This window comes from Salvia splendens, chromosome 5, assembly GCF_004379255.2.
Source record: "Salvia splendens isolate huo1 chromosome 5, SspV2, whole genome shotgun sequence".
Taxonomy (NCBI): domain Eukaryota; kingdom Viridiplantae; phylum Streptophyta; class Magnoliopsida; order Lamiales; family Lamiaceae; genus Salvia; species Salvia splendens.
Window position 1 is genome coordinate 3,060,388 of NC_056036.1, and position 19,946 is coordinate 3,080,333.

Sequence of the window (19,946 nt, forward strand, 5' to 3'; positions counted from 1 at the left end):
TGGATGCCCGATCGGGATGACCGATCTTTCGGTCGCGTGGCTCGGGCTCGGGCACTTGCAGTGGATGCCCGAGGACGCCCGAGCCCAATCTCGAGCGATCGGGAGTGAGATCGGACATCCACTATGGATGCTCTTATGGAACATACCAAAATGACAAAATGACTTCACTATTATGGAACATATAGAGTACTATTTTATACACTTATTTTACGTTGTTTTTTAAAAATAATTACTTTTTGACAAATATATAATTAAAATATAAAAAAATGCATCAAAATGGAGTTACAAAATTACATAAGTCATAAAAAATAAAAATAAAAAATTGTATCATCGGTCGATCGTTATATCTCGCTCGGTCTATATGTCCATGCCTACAATTGAAGCCAATTTGGGCTGGCACTCCCATTCGGCATGTTTGACACTCCCGTTCGGCATGCCCTTAGATTATGGTCAAAATGACTTGAGATGTGTCTCAACTCTCAAGCAAATTGGGTTAACGAAATTTGATGGAATTTGGATTTAGGTTTAGGTGTAATACGAATTTAGCATATTAAATTTAGTGTCTTTTGTGCAAAATTTCGAACTTTTAGTTGTTCACTCATAAAACTAGGACAGATCTAAAAAATAAAATTTGCGGAGTCGAATATAATGAAAAATGTCGTTGTTGATATCTGAAACAGAACTCGTGCGACGACCAATGCTGATAATGGATGAGAGATGGGGTGAAGCTGCCACACTATGGAGTTGGTGACAGCTAGGGGTGTCGAAACGGGTACCCGCGGGTACCCAAACCAGATTTAGCGGGTACTCGTACCCGAAAACTTGAATATTATACTACCCAATTCCGACCCGTATAGTTAAACGAGTAACCCCATACCCGTATTGGGTATCCCAGACCCGCAGTTGCGGGTACCCAAACCTGCATGCATAATTTGAACTGTGCATTATATTATTCAATTGTATTATGCTTTTAGTTTTTTCGCTTATCATCAGTGGTAGTCATCTAATACAATAATTTTATGTACATGTTTGAAATTCTAGAATGAATTTTGGGATTGTTGCTAGTTCATACACTATGATTTTAGATTTGTATTTTTTGCATAATTTTCAACTATTAACTTTGCACAAATATGATGATTTCTCATCTTTTAAATATAATAATGTGACTACGTATGAAATATAATGCAAATCCAAATTTCAAATAAGTAAATACTATGATAGAAACATCAAGCATGTCTAAAATTAAACCACCATAAAAAAATAATTCACTTTCATCAAAAGTCTAAATATAAATAACCTCAACTAAAAGTCGAAATATTTTAAATCTCTAATCTAAAGATACTAAACTAATAAAAGTTTCACTTTCACCAACCTTGCAAATTTGCAATCCTTCATTTGGTATATATAGATTTGAAATTAATTAACTAAAATAAAATATCTGAAAATCCTAACCCTAAAAATAACTGGTATTATCGGGTTTAACGGGTATACCCATACCCGAAAAAATTTAAAACAAACTACCCGATCCCGCCCCGTTTCCCATTGTCGTCGGGTAGTGGCCCGGCGAGTAGCAGGTCGGGTTGAGGGTTTCCCGATACTCCATACCCGTTTTGACACCCCTAGATTGACAGGTACATAACCCGCATTTAAAGAAGTTTTTCGAGAGTCGTGGATATGAGTTGGCAATATTAAAATTTTATTTCAACGACAATATTTTATGGGGTTAAAGTTTGAGAACCAAATTATTTAAGGGCCAAAGCGTAAATTCTTAAAACATAATGTACCAATTTATCCTTCTTTTCGCCTTCGCACCTAAATTTTCTTCAGTCAATCGGATTTCACTCCGAGAGTTCCTATCATTTTCCCCCAAATTTCGAACCTAATTTGAAAAAATATCTCAGGAGCCGCGCGCGATCAATGAATCGGGCAATTTCATCACATAATAACTGATAGATTCTGCTCGGAGCGAAAACGAACCATGGCAGGGTTCTCATTGAAATGCGGGGATTGCGGGACGCTGCTGAAGTCAGTGGAGGAAGCGCAGGAGCACGCGGAGCTAACCAAACACGCCAACTTCGTCGAATCCACGGAGGCCGTGCTCAATTTGGTCTGCGCCGATTGCGGAAAGCCATGCCGCTCCAAAACCGTATAATTCTTTAACTATGCTTTGATATATAGTTGTGTGCGTACGTTTCCGAGGGGTTTCGTTAATTATAAAGCATTCTGGTTAAAATCAAGTAGTGGCCGATTTCTTGCGTGAGTTTGGTGATCGATCTCTTTATTTTCAAATTAAAAATGATGATCTGCTGCGAGTCTGTGACAACTCAATCATATTCTTGTCTTGTTGTTCATGTTCCCTAGATCGGTAAAATTAAAATGAAAATTTAGCATCACACACTTTATGGGCGTATGTAATATGGAATCTGGTATCTGATTAATCCATTAAAGATTAATAAGTTCACCTCAACTATATCTATAAGTTAAAAGAGGAGTAGATGTGTTCGTCATGGAAAGTTTGAGCAAAATATTACCAACAAGTGAATTATTCTGCTATATAACACACATTTGAGCCAAACTTTCACTATAGATACACAGTTGATCAATAAATTTTTTGATGCATTTGGAGGGTACTCCTTCCTGAAATTGGTACATTGGATGATTTTTGAACTCAATGAGCTACTCACTTTTTAGGCACATATTGTTTTTTTTTCACATAATAAAATTTACACAGGAAGTAGTTTAGAATTTAGCACATTTCTCAAATAATGTGTGTTTCGGTGTGTTATTTGAACTCAGGAGAGTGATTTACATACTAAGCGGACAGGACACACTGAGTTTGTGGACAAGACTTCGGAGGCAGCAAAACCTATAAGTTTGGAGGCGCCAAAGCCTAAAGATGATGTTGAGATGGAGGAGGCTGGCGAGGGTAGTAGCACTCAACAAGAAGGTGGTAAACATGTTCGTTTTTTCATGTGCATGCTATGTACTATCACCACTTCAAGCTTTCTGAAGCATTTTTCTCTTTTAAGAATACAACTGGTTTGCTCTGTTGGATCCCTGGTGGAAAAATGAGTATTTACATTTCATAGTATGCAGAATTTGTCTTCATATCTTGATAAGTGAAATTTCTCTTGAAATTACCAAACACTATGTTTCCTTTGGATTTTATTGTTCATTTCATCAATTATTTTATTTATTAATATTGTCAATAGTCTTTTGTTCAGTCTGCTTAGTGCAGCTTTCTAATACTCTTCCTCTATTTAGAAATGGTCGTTCCTGAAGTCAACCCGCAGCTACTTGCAGAGCTTGAGGAAATGGGGTTTCCCAAAGAAAGGTCAACTCGGGCACTTCATTTTTCAGGTATGCTTTTTCTGAATAGTGAATATCTATTGTAATCTATTTTATGGCTTGCAGTATTCTCTTGTTTGATTTTATGTTAGTTTTTTTTTGCTCTTCTAGCCCTTGTAGATATGCACAGGGGTTCTGAGACACAGCATGTTTCTTTAGTACAATGATTATTTTGCTGAAGTTTTAACTAGACGATCTTTACAATTGTGCCAATGAAATTGGTGGACTCATACTGTTTTCATCTTCTTACAGGCAATGAAAATCTTGAGGCTGCTGTAAGTTGGATTGTTGAGCATGAAAATGACCCTGACATTGATCTAATGCCTCTGGTATGAGTTTTATGTACATGTACTATTGATATATCATACTATCACTTAATATTAAAATAAGTTTTTCTACTAAAATGTCAACACCTCTACATAGAATCTGGAAGTTTACATGTAAGCAAAAGTAAGATTTGTGGTCCTCCCCTAGCTTGCGAATGAAAGGATCAATGTTTGGTTAAAGGGAAGCATGCATGTTGCAACTGTCATCCTTAGTCAATTTGTTTAGCTTGAAATGCGAGCATGCAAATATAGTAAACTCAAATCTCGTGATATGGGCTAGCAAATTTACCCTATTGGAACTTTGTCTTCTTTGTTGGAGACTTGGAGTTGTCGTTTGTATATTAGTGGAATTATTTTGCTTCAATCCTCTTGACTCCTGTTGGCTGTTGCCAACATTAGCAATGCTTGCTGCAAGGATACTGTGATTCCTAATCTGAGCACTCACTTTTTATTAGATATATGCCTGTTATTATCACCTAAATCATCGTTTATTTTTCTGACATATCAGAGCATATATCTGATTGCCATCTCTTCTGTTTAGGTACCTGTCAATTCCAAGAAACCCGAGGCTCCCAAAAAAGCTCTCACACCAGAAGAGATTAAGCAGAAACAACATGAACTAAGGTATACTTGGATCCTGATGAAACTCGTATCTCTTCTGTTCTGGTACTACTACTATAAATGTGTTCGTTTCAATAGAAGCATTCTATGTCAATGATATTAGCTTGCTGCTACTTGAAATTGATGACACTTTTGGTTAATTTTGCAAGTGTCATCTCCTTACACAATGCTGTAGAGATGATGATGAATGTGAGGACTCATTCTTTTTTTAATGTTAGTCTACATGCATTATATATTATGGAGGATATCATCACCCTCGTTTACCTGTTCCCCGCCATACTATGATGATGTTGCTAACTTACATACTCAGATTTGTTTCTTAGTTTTGCTTGATCTTTGTTAATTTCAGGGAGCGAGCTCGCAAGAAGAAAGAAGAGGCAGAAAAACTGAGTGAAAGAGAAAGAGAGAAGGTATTTCTTCATTTGATTCTTCCTCCCAGTTTTATGTACTTATCTGGATTGGGATTTTATATAGATTGATGAAAATTTTAATCCAGATTTTTATTGAAAATTTTCAATGTTACAGTATTGACCCAGAGAATTGGCGTTGATGTACACATTTTTATTATATACTATATTACTGTCATCTTATTAGTTTCAATTTATATTGTGCAACTTCATTAACAATTGCTGTAATTGGCTTCACATGATATGGCAGGAAAGAATTCGAATTGGGAAGGAACTGCTTGAAGCAAAACGCATTGAAGAAGATAATGAAAGAAAACGGTGCGCTATCACTTGTGTATTCCAATTTAGATTTTCGCTTTTTTGGTAGATATTCTCAATGCGTTGGGTTATTTGCAAACAGTATTTTGGCCTTGCGGAAAGCAGAGAAAGAGGAAGAAAAAAGAGCTAGGGAAAAAATTCGTCAAAAACTGGAAGAAGACAAGGTCCTTGCTATATGCTTTTGTGATTTCTTATTTTCTTTGATGTATATTTGCTGAAGATATCCTATATCATTCACTTGGCCTGTGAATATATGGACAAGCTTACCTTTGATGATTGAGTATGTTGTTTTGGAGTAGTCTGCTTTAGGTGTCAAGTAGTGGGGTGTGTTTTTCCATTCATTTTCTTTTGTTATTACTTATTTTGCTTCTTTCAATCTAACCTCTGGATCGAGCTGAGTCCAAACTTGTGTACATTTCCAGGCAGAAAGACGTAGGAAACTTGGGTTGCCCCCTGAGGAACCAGCTGCTGCAAAACCCTCCGCTCCACCTGTTGAGGAAAAGAAGGTATTCCCCTATCTGTTTCTTCACTGACATGGTCTGGTTATGAGTTTGTTTGGCCTTGTTCTGTGCCCTACTGAGCTATTATTCTCAAAATTAAAATACAGAGCTCCTTGACCATTCGACCAGCTACAAAGGCAGAGCAAATGAGAGAGTGCTTAAGAACACTCAAACAGAATAACAAGGTATCATTCAAATTCTGTTATGATTTGCGAGTCAGAACAGAAAAAATGTTAGTTTTGCATTTTTGTATTGATGAGTTTTAAATTCTGATGAACAATATTCTTCAAAATTCTGAAGAGAAGTTTCTTTCCAATATTATTTCTATGTCAATTTATGTTGTGAAGCGAATGAACCTGATGTATCATGTATGTATCTGACAGAGCATGTTTCTTTCAAACGGAAATGTTGGGTATGGTGCAATATCTTTGCAATTCAAACAACTGGGCTACATTTTAATTCTTTATTGATGGTTCCTCCTGATTATTGTGACATTCTGACATTATATGTTCCTATTTCGTCTGAGTTATGAACGATTATTACACTCCTGATTAACCAGGAAGATGAAGCCAAAGTGAAGACAGCTTTCAACACACTCTTGACTTTTGCAAAGAATGTTGCAACAAATCCAAATGAGGAGAAATTCCGCAAAATTAGACTCACCAATGCTAATTTTCAGGTGCACTTTGCCTAACATATCTATTGATTCTTAAATATGGGCTATATTTATCCTTTAACTGAATTTCATTGCACTGGTCGCTCTTATACAGCAATACATGTTTGAGTTTATTGGTGACGATTAACCTTAATTCTACATGGCAGGATCGGGTTGGAAAACTGAAAGGAGGCGTTGAGTTTCTTGAGCTTTGTGGATTTGAGAAAATCGAAGGGGGCGAATTTTTGTATCTACCAAGAGAGAAAGTCGACATGCCGGTGCTACACTCTGCGGGGAGTGAGTTGAACAGTGCCATAAACAATCCTTTCTTCGGGGTTCTTTGATCTACTGCCCACCTATTTTAAGTTGTGAAGAATCCTCTTTTGACATTTTTCCTTGCACCAAAATGCACTATTTCGCATCTGACTTTTATTTGACAGCTTTATTCCTCCAGAGAAAAATTTGTGAATTGCCTAAGCGGAGCAGTTTCTGGTTTTTTTGTTATGTGATGAAAATCTTTTTCTGCGATTGTGCTAAATGAAATGACTTACTCAGCTTGATCTTTTAGTGTCTTTTAAATTATTATTATTATTATTATTATTATTATTATTATTATTATTATTATTATTATTATTATTATTATTATTCTTATTATTATTATGAGTTGATTGCTCATAAAATCATAAAGAATAGTTATAATTTGCTCCTTTCCAAATTTGAATGATAAATCCTGAAGTTTTAAAAATTCGCAATCGCTTACCTGACTAAATTTGTTTATTTTTATTTTTTTTAAGCTTCCCAGACTCTAAACAGTGTTGTTTAGTCGTACACATTCATGAAAACACATTCGTAGCACCATTATTGCACGTCACTAAAATTTATGGGGTGTTAGGTTTGCAAGATTGTATCCGAGATTAAATTTGTTGTGTGTTTGGTTTGTGAGATTCAACCCCACAACTCAATCCTAGATGAATAATCATGGGATAATTAGTCATAGCTAACCCCCTATGACTAAAATAACCTCACAACTCAATCCTAGATCTTAGTATTATTTTATCTTGCAAACCGAACACCACCAATATGTATGCGCATATACTCAGCATCGCATCTGTTTGAAACATATTCGTCTGGGAACAAGTGTGAATTTTGAAAATATATGAAATTTTATCAATTAAATATATATAAAATGAGTATTTCCATTCTTTCATTTACCAAAATCTAATAATGCAGAATAATTATAAATTATAAATTTATAGTATATCAAATTTTGACAGATTATACCATAATTTTACGTGGTTAAAATCGTTACGAATATTACGCCTTCACTTTAATCAATCAGTATTATTGTAGAATCCAACTCACATTTCCACTAAAGCCGATAAAAAATAATTGTGAGTACCTCAATGGAACTCTATCATTTTAACATTTTCAATCTACTTTATTTTCCATCGGGATTGACGCCTGACTGCCTGAGGATATTGATCAGTCAATATTGACAACTACTTTAAATGATAATGATTATACAAGACCCAATAAACGAAACTACTACCCTCTTTCCTTTCACAAAAATTTGACAACACAATTTGATACAAATTTAATGTAAATAGATAAAATGTTAGAATTATTTTTGGTGGAGAGTATTATTTAAAAACAACTCTGAAGAAAGTCCAATAGTCAATGTCCCAAGGGTAATAGACGACAATGTTCTATGTTCGTACGTATTAGGTAATGTTATTTGTCGTTCGCATTTATATCTTCTACGTAAGTTCCATATTCAAGTAGGAGTATACAAATCCATGACGTCATAAATAAATACATTAAATATGTCATGCATGCAGAAGAGATAGGTGGTGAATGTTACTAATGAGTATTGATTGGTAACGATAAAGATGGTCCCATTCTATTCAATTATTATTGCTTCTGTTGATGATAGGAATTCCTTTTCACCTTTCAACGTGATGCATGTCTCAACTTTTTGATGAGATCTTTACTTATTTCACCTACTCAACTTTTGAATGATCTCAATTCCACATTAAGACCTCAATATTTAATGAAATAGCAGTAGAAAAAAACTGTTTATATACTATAATCGTATCTATACAAAGCAATTGGACAACTTTAGAGTTCGATTTCACGGGGTTAAGTGTGATCTCGTATACCTCCGACAGTATATTGATCTCATTGTTAGTAGCTAAACAAGATCAGATCACTCATGCCATGTGCATTACCTCCAACGACACGTTCGACTCGAGCATGTGGCATGTTCTGATATCATATTAGATTTTACGGTGCACTAAGCGTACTTAATATATGAACGATGAAACTATCAAACCTAGTGAATTTCAATCCAAAAACCTATTAGTTATAGGAGGAGTAGGTCGCTAGACACCTTTGCTTCACATTTTGCCATTTTTTATGTGTGACAACTTACTTGTGAATGTATGAACGTTCGGTCCTTAATATTTCTACTCCCTTCATCCCGCCAAAAGCGATATGGTTCTTTTGAGTATGAGCTTAAAAAAATGATATTTACAATATTAAAGTAGAGAGAGCACTAACTATTGCTTATTTGCATGAAGATAAAGAGGGTAAAAAATGTGCTATAAAAGCTACTCCAACCATATCACATATTGTGCAGCTCAACACCTTCCTAGCCATCAAGTGCAGCTCATCATCTTCCTAGCCACCAAAGCCCTAATTTGTATGCATAAAATGGCCTCTCCAAAACGTAGCAAAGACCACTCGATCATCAATATACCGCAACCGATAATCTACAGAGTGCCAACACAAGTGCGAGAGTCTGGGGGTGGGCAAAACAGAGTGCCATCACCGGTGCGAGGGGCCGAGGGTAGGCACCAAATCTACGACCCGGTCCTAGTCTCCCTTGGCCCCTACCATTATGGCCTCACTCAACTCAAGCAGGTCGAGGATCTCAAATCCGAGATCCTCGACCTGCTCATCCCCGACAAGCAACAGCAGCAGCTGCTGGTCACGGATATACTACAAAACCACTCAAACCAAATCAGAACCTTCTACGAACGCCTGTCGATACAAAACGACGTCGATTTGGCTGGAATGATGCTCAGCGACGCTTGTTTCCTCATCTACTGCTTGAAGCGGGCGGCCGACAACGACGACAACTGCGTCGTCCTCCGCCGCCTCGGAATGTCGAAGCTCGCGTTCGTCGTCCGCGATTTCTTCATGCTGGAAAATCAGCTCCCCTATTTCATAATCAAAATGCTGATCCCCCACACATGCGAAGACCTTGCCGATAAATCAATCGACGAGTATTTTTACGAGCTCGTGATCTCCATGATGAACAGCGAAGAAAAATCGCCGCAGGGGAGAAAAATCACTCACCTCCTCGACGCCTGCCGCACGCTTCTCGTCGGAGAATCTAAATTTGAGGAGGAGAAACAGAAATCGAAGGTGGTAAACAGCCAATTCCAGTCGGTAATGGATCTAAAAGCGAAGGGGGTCCATTTCAGGCCGACGAAATCGAAATCGTACCGATTAACCGACATCGAATTCAGATCTCATTCCTTCTACGGGATGCTCCGCCTCCCGATCCTGCTGCTGGAGAGCAAGACGAAGGTGATACTATCGAACATCATCGCGATGGAGATGTCGCCGGGGAGCCGTACCGATTTCGCGGTGACGTCGTACGCAAAGTTCATGAAGTCGCTGATAATGAAGGCGGAGGACGTGAAGGAGCTGCGGGAGAAGGGGATTCTGGTGATGGCGTGGCAGGCGGACGACGAGGAGGTGGTGAGAATGTTCAGGGAGCTGGAGACGGAGGGGGCGTGCCGGAGAGATATTTTCCGAGGGGTTAGAGAGAGAATCAACGACCACTGCAGGAGCAAGACGAAGACGTTCAAGGCGGAGCTGCTTTATACGTATTTTCGGAGTCCGTGGACCACCATAGCTCTCCTCGCCGCCGTGTTGCTTTTGTGCATCAATTGCCTCAATTTTCTGCTTAATTATCACAGATTCGCCCGCCAGCTTAAACGGCAATGATCATCTGAATAAACTCTGTTTCGCTCTACGTATAGTCTGCATTTAGCTGTCGTGAGATTGCAGATTTATTCATAATTTGTGTGCATAAGCAATCGATCGAATGTAGTCCGTATATGTACATAGTAGCTTCTGTTACTCTTCATATCCGAATCACGAAATTTGATTAAAATTTGTTAAATTACAATTGACTAAAGCCTTTTTTGTCATAAATATATGGAGATTTCATGATTTTGGTCCAAAACATTATCTTTTGAATTATTCGGTGCCTCACAAATAAAAATGGATCACATTTAATCCGAATTGGACGGAAATGGTTAAATTTAACGGGCAACAAATATTAATTGAATTTTGACCGAATAATATTCAATTAAATATTTATTATTAATATTCAATTAACTAGCGCCACCCTTTCTGGTTCGCCGGCACCGGCGTCGCCCTCGAATCCCTGAGATTCCAAAACACAATCTCCGGCACACATTCTCCACCATATCCCTTCTCTTTATACTTCCTCACTATCGCCTCATAATCCGTCTCCCATGGATTTGCCGCCGCCTCATTGAATTCCATATCATTGAACACAAACAGCCTCTTTATCAACTCCTCCGCCTTCGACTTCCCTTTCACCGCCACTTCAAGTATCACATCAAACACCTTCTGGAAATCAGTGTTATACCCACATTCCATACTTTTAACAAACTCAGTTTTCGATTTCAAACTCTCCCCTTCCAATTTTTGAAGATGTGGATTTTCACTGAAAGTGATGAGCTTCCCCTTCCATGGCTCCTCGCTCAATTCCGACACCAAAATTCCTAGTGCCACCGATACCTTCATCGGAATCCCATACATGCTCCCTGAAACATCATTGATTGCAAGGCAACCACTCAATTTCCCAATCTTCGCCATGTCATCCAACATTCTCCTCTATTGCAGCTCTGCCACTTCGCCGCTGTGTTTATCATCCAACGATTCGATTATCTGGTGAGGAAGCAATGCTCCGACAGCAATAGTGGCTTTGTCGGATCTCACTCTCCCGAGATACTCACGAAACCTCTCCTCATCATGAATGAAGAATAGTTCCATGTAGTTTTTCATCGCCACGGAAGCGACTCTGTTGTAAGGTAGAGATCCCCAATCGTTGGCGCAGATGTAAACCTCCGGCAGCTACAACGCCTTCCGCAGTTGCAACGCCTTCCTAAGCCGATCCCTCACTCTATACGCATAATACGCCTCTTCCACACTTTCATACTCCGGAAACTCCGCCACTGGAAACACCTTCTTCGCTATGGTCTCACACAGCAGCGTGATTCTGTCAAACGATGAATACAGAGAGGGGCACCATTTTGCGGCGAGGCTAATTCGGTTCAATATCCCCAATTTCAACATCTCCATATCCGATCTCAACCGATCCGCGAAGAGATCGGAAATGCAATCGTGCAGGAACCTGAAATCGACGTCGTGATTGAATCTCTCCAGCTCTCCTCGGCTGAATATTAATTGATTTGTAAAAACAATAAAAAATAGTTAATTAAATATTAATCCGGTCAAAATTCAATTAATATTCGTTGACCGTTAAATTTAACCATTTCCGTCCAATTCAGACTAAATGTGACCAGTTTTTATTTGTGAGGGACCGAATATTTCAAAAAACTAAAATCATAAATTCTCTATATGTTTAGGTAAACACAAAAAAAGGCCCCTTAGTCGATTAGAATTAGCGGTTTTCGTGATACTCAAAATGACCTTTAATTAAAATAATAAAATACTTATTTTAGAATAACTTTATAGTAATTTTTAAGTATGGTCAAAAAGACCATTTTGGATATAAGTGAGCCATTATTATAACCTTTTAATCTAATAGTATTATATTTTCACATGACATTGACGAAAATTTGACAGATGATAAAATTATTACTATTATCCTTAACTTTCATAGTAAATTATTAGTAATAAATTCTCAATCAGAGTTTTTTCTATTTCAGCCTTTTTATTATCATCCAATTTATATCATTTTTTTATTCGTAGAATTAAAGTAAATAACTCATACATTAGTTAAATATAAAAAATTACATTATTCAATCTTTTCTACTACTACGTTTATTAAATAATGAAAATTACATGATTAAAAGTCCATTACATAATTTAAGTTTTTTAGAGGAATGCAAAATATGTGAATTGTGATTAAAACAAATAATTAAAAAAAAACAATTTTGTAAAGAAAATTAAAAAATTGTGTTTTTGGCTCGGTGCCCGTAAAGCAACGGCATATGGGGCTGGACCGTAAATCAGTCCTGAAATAACCAGTCCCTTGCCCTCGCACATAACGGACGGGGTCCCCATACCCCATTTTACTGATGCTCTTGCCGAAAAACAAAATCAAACTGACATTATAATTTTATTGATAAAATCATAAGCAAGATGTAATATCCTTCGAATATAATCAGTACGTTTAAGCAAATCTCCAAACTGGCCACGAAATTGATAAAACAACAAAAAAAATACTAAGAACTTAAATTATCTGCAAATTTTCTAGCAATCAGGAGAAGTTCGAGTAAACAGAACATAAGGGGAAAAAGGGCCCTTTTATGTGCTAGGATTAAATACTAATTAAATCAATAACGATATAAGGAAACATATGTTTGCTCTTTCTCAATTGGGAAAAAAAGAAAATGACAAAGTATATCTGTCTAGTGAAAAAGTTGGCCACATGTTCTGCTAGTCATTCTTGCTGTATAACTATTTCCCTCAACATTACAACACAGTAATAAGTCGCATAATAGCAGGCTAAATATACGATAAATGAGTAATGGGATCTCATCTCTTGTCCAAATTAAGACAGGCATAAGCGAAACCACATGCCAAGTACCTACTAGAGTGTCTGGAGAAGTGCTGCTGCTGCTTCAAAATATCAGCCTCAAATACTTTTATGCAGAGGACGATCTCAAGCCGGCAATTCAAGCTTTGCATTATTCTTCCAGCTGAGAAAATGAAATCAGAAAATAAATCAGTATAAAGCAAATACGAACTTTGGACATGTGGTCGCGATATCATATGTACTTTACCTTTGGAAATAGTAATAAAAGAAATCGGCATAAAGCAAGGTCTGGACAAGCCCTGAAACCCAAGCTGCAGGGCAAAAATAAGCACATCAATTTAGTAGTACTATAAATTTCGGTAACCAGCTGTTCCTCTTTAGAGATTCTAGCTTCCGCAGGAACATCACCCAAATTTCATGATTATAAGGCAAAACAGACAGGAAAAGAGAGAGGGATAGAGGATTTACATATCCAGTGGACAAAGTGTGGCTGAGTGAAGTAACGGTAAACCCAGTTCAAAATGTAGAATGATCGGTAGGCACTGCAAGAAAAAACCAAGACATAAAAAAGTTAAACTATAAACTACTTACAAGAAAATGATCACATAGAAAGCAAATAAGTACTTTATTATCATCAATGTGACATCATTTTGCTATGCCATACAACTGATGGAGTTGTTTACCCATCAACCAGTTAAGTGTACAAAACCTAGTAAATTTAACTTTTAAGAAAGGAACAAGAGGTTCTAATGGCAGTGGTAACTCAGTAAAATCATGTTCCACAAAGTAAGCAAAAGAATATCATTAAATTTGAATATTTTGACAGACATAAGTTACCAGCGACCTTTTTACTGTGAAAAAGAATGGAATCTGATAAGTCAAATCCAGATAATCATTTTTCCATTCCACAAACTAATTGCAAATTCATGAAAGAGACAACAAATACACATTTCTACTATAAGTGGAGTCTTTCATGGGAATAAATTTCAATTATACATAATTGATGTTTTTCTAGCAATAAAGTTACATCAACTGTTCAACAAAGAGTGGTAATGAGAGAGAAGACTGTACATATATCATCTCCATGCATCCTTATAAAAAATTATGTTCTAGCTAATAGTGTTAATAATATTTTAGAATATGTAAACAATTTTCAATTGGAATTACATCAAATTTCAAAACTAGGTCTGCTTAACAATGACATCTGAAATCTTCATACAAGCTACTTCCTCCATATATATTGTAATGCTCTAATTATAGTCATGTCGCAAGCACCCAAGGCAGCATAACACATACCAAATTCATACATTCACACAATCCGTAGATTACATAACAATAAATCCTAATAATTGATTTCGAAAATCAAGGCTGAATCTCATAAGCTATACTTTTACCCAAGACTCTTTACCAAATATTAAAGCATAAATTGATTTTATAACAAAAGATAACACTAGAGGAACTTGCCACATGACAAAACACAATTTAAACCCCACCATCATTGGATTCGTACACACCAACTGCTGCAAGAATTTTTAAAAAAAAATTAAAGGGGGGAATTATCCATTACCCTAGAAGAAAAACATATTGCCCTGTCAAGTTGTCAATATTTCTTGTTCTCTGCAACAAGACCAGTTGAGGAAGGATGGCAACAGCTTCCAGGTACAAGGAAAAGGCCCACATAACCTAGTCAATCATATAAAGCATAAATATTTGACAGAGAAATATGTTGGTACATATAGTAGCTTTCTCATAGGATTACAGTACCTCTTTAAAGGTAAACTTCTCATTCAAGATCAGGGCTAATAATAAGCATGGAAGAATTAGAAAATAGTGGCGAAAAGTGTCGTGATCTTTGTCGTATGATCTGCGCACAATCTTGTGACGCCTCATATACCAGATGATTGAGAAAGAGCTCACCAAAAATATTAATTTCATAAGTGTGTTATAGAGAGACACATATTGTGTAAATAAATCCAAGTAGCGAGTAGCAAAAACAATAGCATAGAGCTCCTGAGTCTTCAGAGAAACGCCTGCATAAACACATACAGTCAACATCGTAAAAATGATTAAAGAGACATGATTCATATTGTGGAACACAATCAAGCCATGAGAAGATGACAAGGCACACCTCAGCAGGCAATATATTCAACTGATGAGTTGCACATATTAGGTTCCTATGTGAAATGAAGTGAAAGTAGGCTGCAAATGTAAGTCATCATCTACTCTATCTGATTTACAAAGCATGTATACCAATTCCCAAATCGATTTACAACCAACATAGAAGTGATCTCCCAATCATATATGTCTATAGCGGATTTAAAAATAGATGCAGGGTTTCAGTGGGCTTAAGAATTTTCCACTGAAAGTACAATTTTGTGAGCATTACTACATCATGATACCACCAACCTCAAAGGATTGGTAGTTTTTCAGCTAATCTCTCAAACAATACACTACACATAAAGCTTGCAGTTAAGTTATAAATACACTACACAGTAAACCTCATCACCTATGTCTTGATGTTACCTCAGCTAATCCAACTATCAAAGTACCAATAGAATCATTTAACCTCTCAAACAATAAACTTTCCTTGGATACAATTATTTCCAGCCAAACAGATGAATCTAGAGGTCCCCAAACCGCCGGTTTCACCAGAACCGGCGGTTCAGCGGTTCCTGACACCTTTTCAGGCCTATTTCTGACCTAACCCTAGGCTTTTCAGAAACCGGTCAGGAACCGCCGGTTTTCGTCAGAAAACCGGGACGAAACCGGCGGTTTCCTCCGAAAAACCGGCAGTTTGAACCGAAAATTTGAATTTCAAAATTTTGAAAATTTGAATTTTTTTAAATTTTATTTAATTACAATTTCCCCCTATAAATATCCCTCATCCTCTTCATTTCTACTCACCTCATTCTTGTGTTAATAAGAATTTCTCTTCGCAATCCCAATTTCTCTATTCTCCATCCTCATTCTCTCAAGTTGTTTACGTTATTTGCGTTCATAATTTACTCACGTTGTTCACGTTATCATATTCACACAATCACATTACTCTCTATTCTTCACTTTCAATTTCCATAAATATCATGTCTTTATCTCGTCGTGGTGGTGATCGGGGCAAGGGAATTGCCCAAGATCAAAGTGATACTCGTCATCGACGTGCCCCTACTAGAGCACAAGTTGCGGAGGAGGTGGGAAGGCAAGCCGCTCTTCGAGCTTAAGTAAGTTCTAATATGTTTATGTTTTTTGTTAATTCATTTTTATTAAATTCATAATTTCATTTTTTAACATCTATGTGTCTATGTGTTTTATTTTTGTGTTAGTATTTTTACTTAGTTGTATAATTTTCGTAGGAGGAAGAAGATCGAAATGCGGCCTTGCTACTTTCCCTCGCCGACGACGACCAACAAGGGGGCATTCACATTCGGCTTCGCAATTCGAATACGATGTGAATCTATCATCGGACGAAGGCGATGATGGATCGCATCAATTCCCCCTTCTAGCGCCGGCCAAGTTGGCGAAAATGATGAGGAGCCCGATGCTCCTCCTCCTTTAGGACGACAAAAGAAGAAGATACCTCCAAAGTTGAAATCCGATATTTTCACCAAACATTACAAGAAGGTCCTGGTGGTAATTTCAAATCCTAATGATCCGACCACTACCGTGGAGACAAATGAGTTCAAAGCATATTGCAACTATTGCGAGAAAGTCTATTCATTTGGAACCGGTGGGGGATATGGTACTCTCCATCGCCATTTGAAGACAAAACACACCGTGGAATATGGGCATACTAAGTCCCAAAGCCAAATAAACTTCTCTGCCGGCTCATCGTCTCAAACAGGTACGCCTCTATTTAAATATGATCCAAAAAATATTACCGATGCTATGGTAAGATGGGCGACAATGAATCCGTTTAATTTTTTTAATGACAAAAAATATGAAGTTACTATGCAAACCGCTTTTAATGTTGCTACAAAAAGAATTCCACCCTCAACTGCTCAAAGATCTAACAACCGACAGTTTTTTGAAAAAAGAGAAGTTGGAAAATTTCTATCCAACTTGGAGCACAAAGTTAATATTTGCTCTGATGTGTGGACGGATTCTTTCCAAAGAAATTATTACATGGGAATTTCATGTCATTTTATAGATAATAATTGGTCTTTAAATAAACGTTTAATTGGTTTTAGACAATTTCCTTCACCGCACACCGCACAAGCAATTGCATCTTTAATTATTCAAGTTTTGAATGATTATGATTTATGCAACAAAATATTTTCGGTTGGTTTTGATAACGCAACCGCTAACACTGCAAGTATACCCGATTTAATTGCGGCTTGGTCCCCGGTGATAAGTGGTAAGTATTTTCACCAACGATGTATTTGTCATATTTTAAATTTATGTGTACAAGATATTTTGTCTTTATGGCAAAGACATATTCAACCTATTACAAGTGTTAGCTGTATCCTTGATCCACTGGAAGCCTCAAATTGGAAAGGCGTGGAAGAAGTATTGCCATTCGAAGAAATTAAGGTACACAACTTTTACTTTAGACGTGTCTACTAGATGGAACTCTACATATGATATGTTGCATTCCACATTAGAGCATATAGAATATTTGGTTGATTTTTATAGAACTTTCCCTATAGATGATTTATATATAACCTCTTATTGTTGGGATCAAAGGTAAGAGAACTACGTGGACTTTGATTTCAAAATGCAATTGAGCATTGATGATACGTAGGTATCTCAACTCAAGTCCTTTTCCTTTATTTCTTTTTTCTCCCCTTTGTTTCGTGTAATTTGTAAATTGTAATCAGGACTTTAAGTCTTTTGTAATTTATAATTTTTAAGTTGTAATTTATAAATTTAAAGTTGTAATTTGTAATTTTGAAGTTGTAATTTGTATCAATAAAATTGCATTTGTACATCGCATTCGCATTATTCTAATTTTATTTATGCAAGTATATTTACATTTTTTACTTGAATTACAATGTAAAAAAATAATAATAACATGAACCGCCGAACCGGTCCGGAACCGGTTAGAAACCGGCGGTTCCGGCGGTTTAGATGAACCGGCGGTTCCGGCGGTTTAGATGAACCGCCGGTTCACGGTTCAGGAACCGGAACCGTCGAACCTAGGATGGGCCGGTTCAGGTTCATGATTTTCTTGAACCGGAACCGGCGGTTCCGAACCGTGAACCGCCGGTTCCAGAACCGTGGTGACGTCTAGATGAATCTCCTCCAGAACCTCTTACATTAAAATAGAAAGAGGAAAGGGCCATCAATACTCCAATCTTTGATCAGTTCCTTGGCTGAAGACCTGGTATATTTATTATAGCTCTCATTACTAAGATAGCCTACAACATCTCAATTTGACCTCATTACCTCTAGCTCTACCTGGTGTCTGAACATGACTAAGCCCAAACAACAATGCCCCAAACCCCTTATGCCAAGTGCAAAAAAAATATTTGCACCCAACCTTAATGTGCATCAGTATCACGATTGATAATTTAATAAGTAAAATTAAGATTGACTGCGCCACAGTTCGTGTGACACGTAAGGAAGCAAGGGAATATGTTTCCATTGCCAGAAAATAAAACCATTCCACCAATTACACAAACAAACAACAATGAAACCGCTTTGTCTCACTCCGTCTCTCTCTCACACACACGAGGCACTGAATTAGGGCTTTAGATACAACAAACGAGGCAAACAACAAATCTCTTAATCTGGATCTTGCGAAGCAAATTGGATAAGAAAAAAAGGGAAATTTGAAAATGCATACCTGCACATGATTTGATAGTGTGAATCTTGAGGAGCAGGACAAGAACACTTGCCAAATGTGTCATATCCCCTACTAGCCTGAATATATTCATCTTCACTCCCTTTTCTTCTCACTCTCTTTGCAAACCAGAAAATTTTTGCTTCTGCCCAGAAAATAGCAGAACAAGATTTTGCGTATTTCCCTTTTTTTAATTTAGACAAAATGAAATTGGGATTTTTTTTGACAGAATAAAAAATGCAGTGCTTTATTGAAACTGTGACGTGGCACGTGCGAAAGGTCTGAGGACGTGTTTCAGCCAATGAGATAAAAGTTGACGCGTGTGATCTTCAATTATTTTGAGGTATTTATAGTTATATTTAGATATAATTACAATAATTTTTAATATGTTTTGGTTTTATTTTTTAAAGTTTATATTTTAACTTCAAATATTTGAGTTTCAGATTTTCTATATGATGATAAACCATTTTGATGAGATGACGTAGACTATATACTACATGACATATAATCATCTGCATGTCAAAATATGACAAATTATTTATTCATAAATATATAAATTTCAATATTTTTAGTATTTTTTTTACCCATTAAATCAGTTTAGCTTTTTTTTCAAAAAAATAAGTAAGTAGGAGTACATATAAAAAGGATTTTTGAAAATAATAATAATATCATTATGATTATTTTTGAATGCACATGTAACTATGCGAGGTTATAAAATTTAATTATATTGAATATTCATCTTCATAAAGTTGATAAAGTAAAAGTGTAGTATTTTTTATTCTTATTATTACCCGGGGTAATAAATAGTTCTTGAAGCAGATGAAATGAAAAGAAATTGGAGTGTTATCTATTGAAATTATATTTGTAATAAATTAAACGGACATATTATAACTGTACAAGATTACAATTTGAAATAAATCGAATACCATCTTCATTTAGTTGGACAAGTATATACATTAGTACAATTTTTTCGTTTATTGTAATAATTAGAACATTTTCAATCCTACATTAAAAATAAGTTTTGGTGTAGAAAATATAAGTGGACCGCATATCAGGCCAATGGCCTCATCTCCATATCGGATATTCTACGCGAATAATAGGGCAAAAGAATATTCTTCTCGAATAAAACATTTCGATTTCGATCCATCAAATTTATTATTAATAAT

General features: G+C 36.5%; 3 protein-coding genes and 1 pseudogene across 3 annotated transcripts; 2 read left to right on the top strand and 2 right to left on the bottom strand.

Moving 5' to 3' along the window:
* The first annotated feature begins 1,813 nt into the window (after positions 1 to 1,813).
* LOC121802674 (UBX domain-containing protein 1-like) lies at positions 1,814 to 6,742 on the top strand. Its single transcript, XM_042202350.1, has 12 exons — positions 1,814 to 2,146; positions 2,797 to 2,947; positions 3,265 to 3,360; positions 3,601 to 3,677; positions 4,216 to 4,298; positions 4,645 to 4,705; positions 4,953 to 5,020; positions 5,103 to 5,184; positions 5,443 to 5,526; positions 5,628 to 5,705; positions 6,080 to 6,199; positions 6,343 to 6,742. The coding sequence occupies exons 1-12, from the start codon at positions 1,979 to 1,981 to the stop codon at positions 6,517 to 6,519; spliced, it is 1,245 nt and encodes a 414-aa protein (XP_042058284.1). The 5' UTR covers positions 1,814 to 1,978; the 3' UTR covers positions 6,520 to 6,742.
* Positions 6,743 to 8,887: 2,145 nt separating this feature from the next.
* On the top strand, positions 8,888 to 10,192 carry LOC121802790 (UPF0481 protein At3g47200-like). The gene has a single exon (XM_042202494.1). The coding sequence runs from the start codon at positions 8,888 to 8,890 to the stop codon at positions 10,190 to 10,192; it is 1,305 nt and encodes a 434-aa protein (XP_042058428.1).
* A 396-nt stretch (positions 10,193 to 10,588) lies between these two features.
* Positions 10,589 to 12,536, bottom strand: LOC121802796 (annotated as a pseudogene).
* A 277-nt stretch (positions 12,537 to 12,813) lies between these two features.
* LOC121804667 (ER lumen protein-retaining receptor) lies at positions 12,814 to 18,990 on the bottom strand. Its single transcript, XM_042204297.1, has 6 exons — positions 18,784 to 18,990; positions 14,769 to 15,034; positions 14,572 to 14,687; positions 13,473 to 13,546; positions 13,252 to 13,315; positions 12,814 to 13,167 (listed from the first exon to the last, which is right to left on the bottom strand). Exons 1-6 carry the CDS (start codon positions 18,872 to 18,874, stop codon positions 13,131 to 13,133), a joined length of 648 nt encoding a protein of 215 aa, XP_042060231.1. The 5' UTR covers positions 18,875 to 18,990; the 3' UTR covers positions 12,814 to 13,130.
* Positions 18,991 to 19,946: the final 956 nt, after the last annotated feature.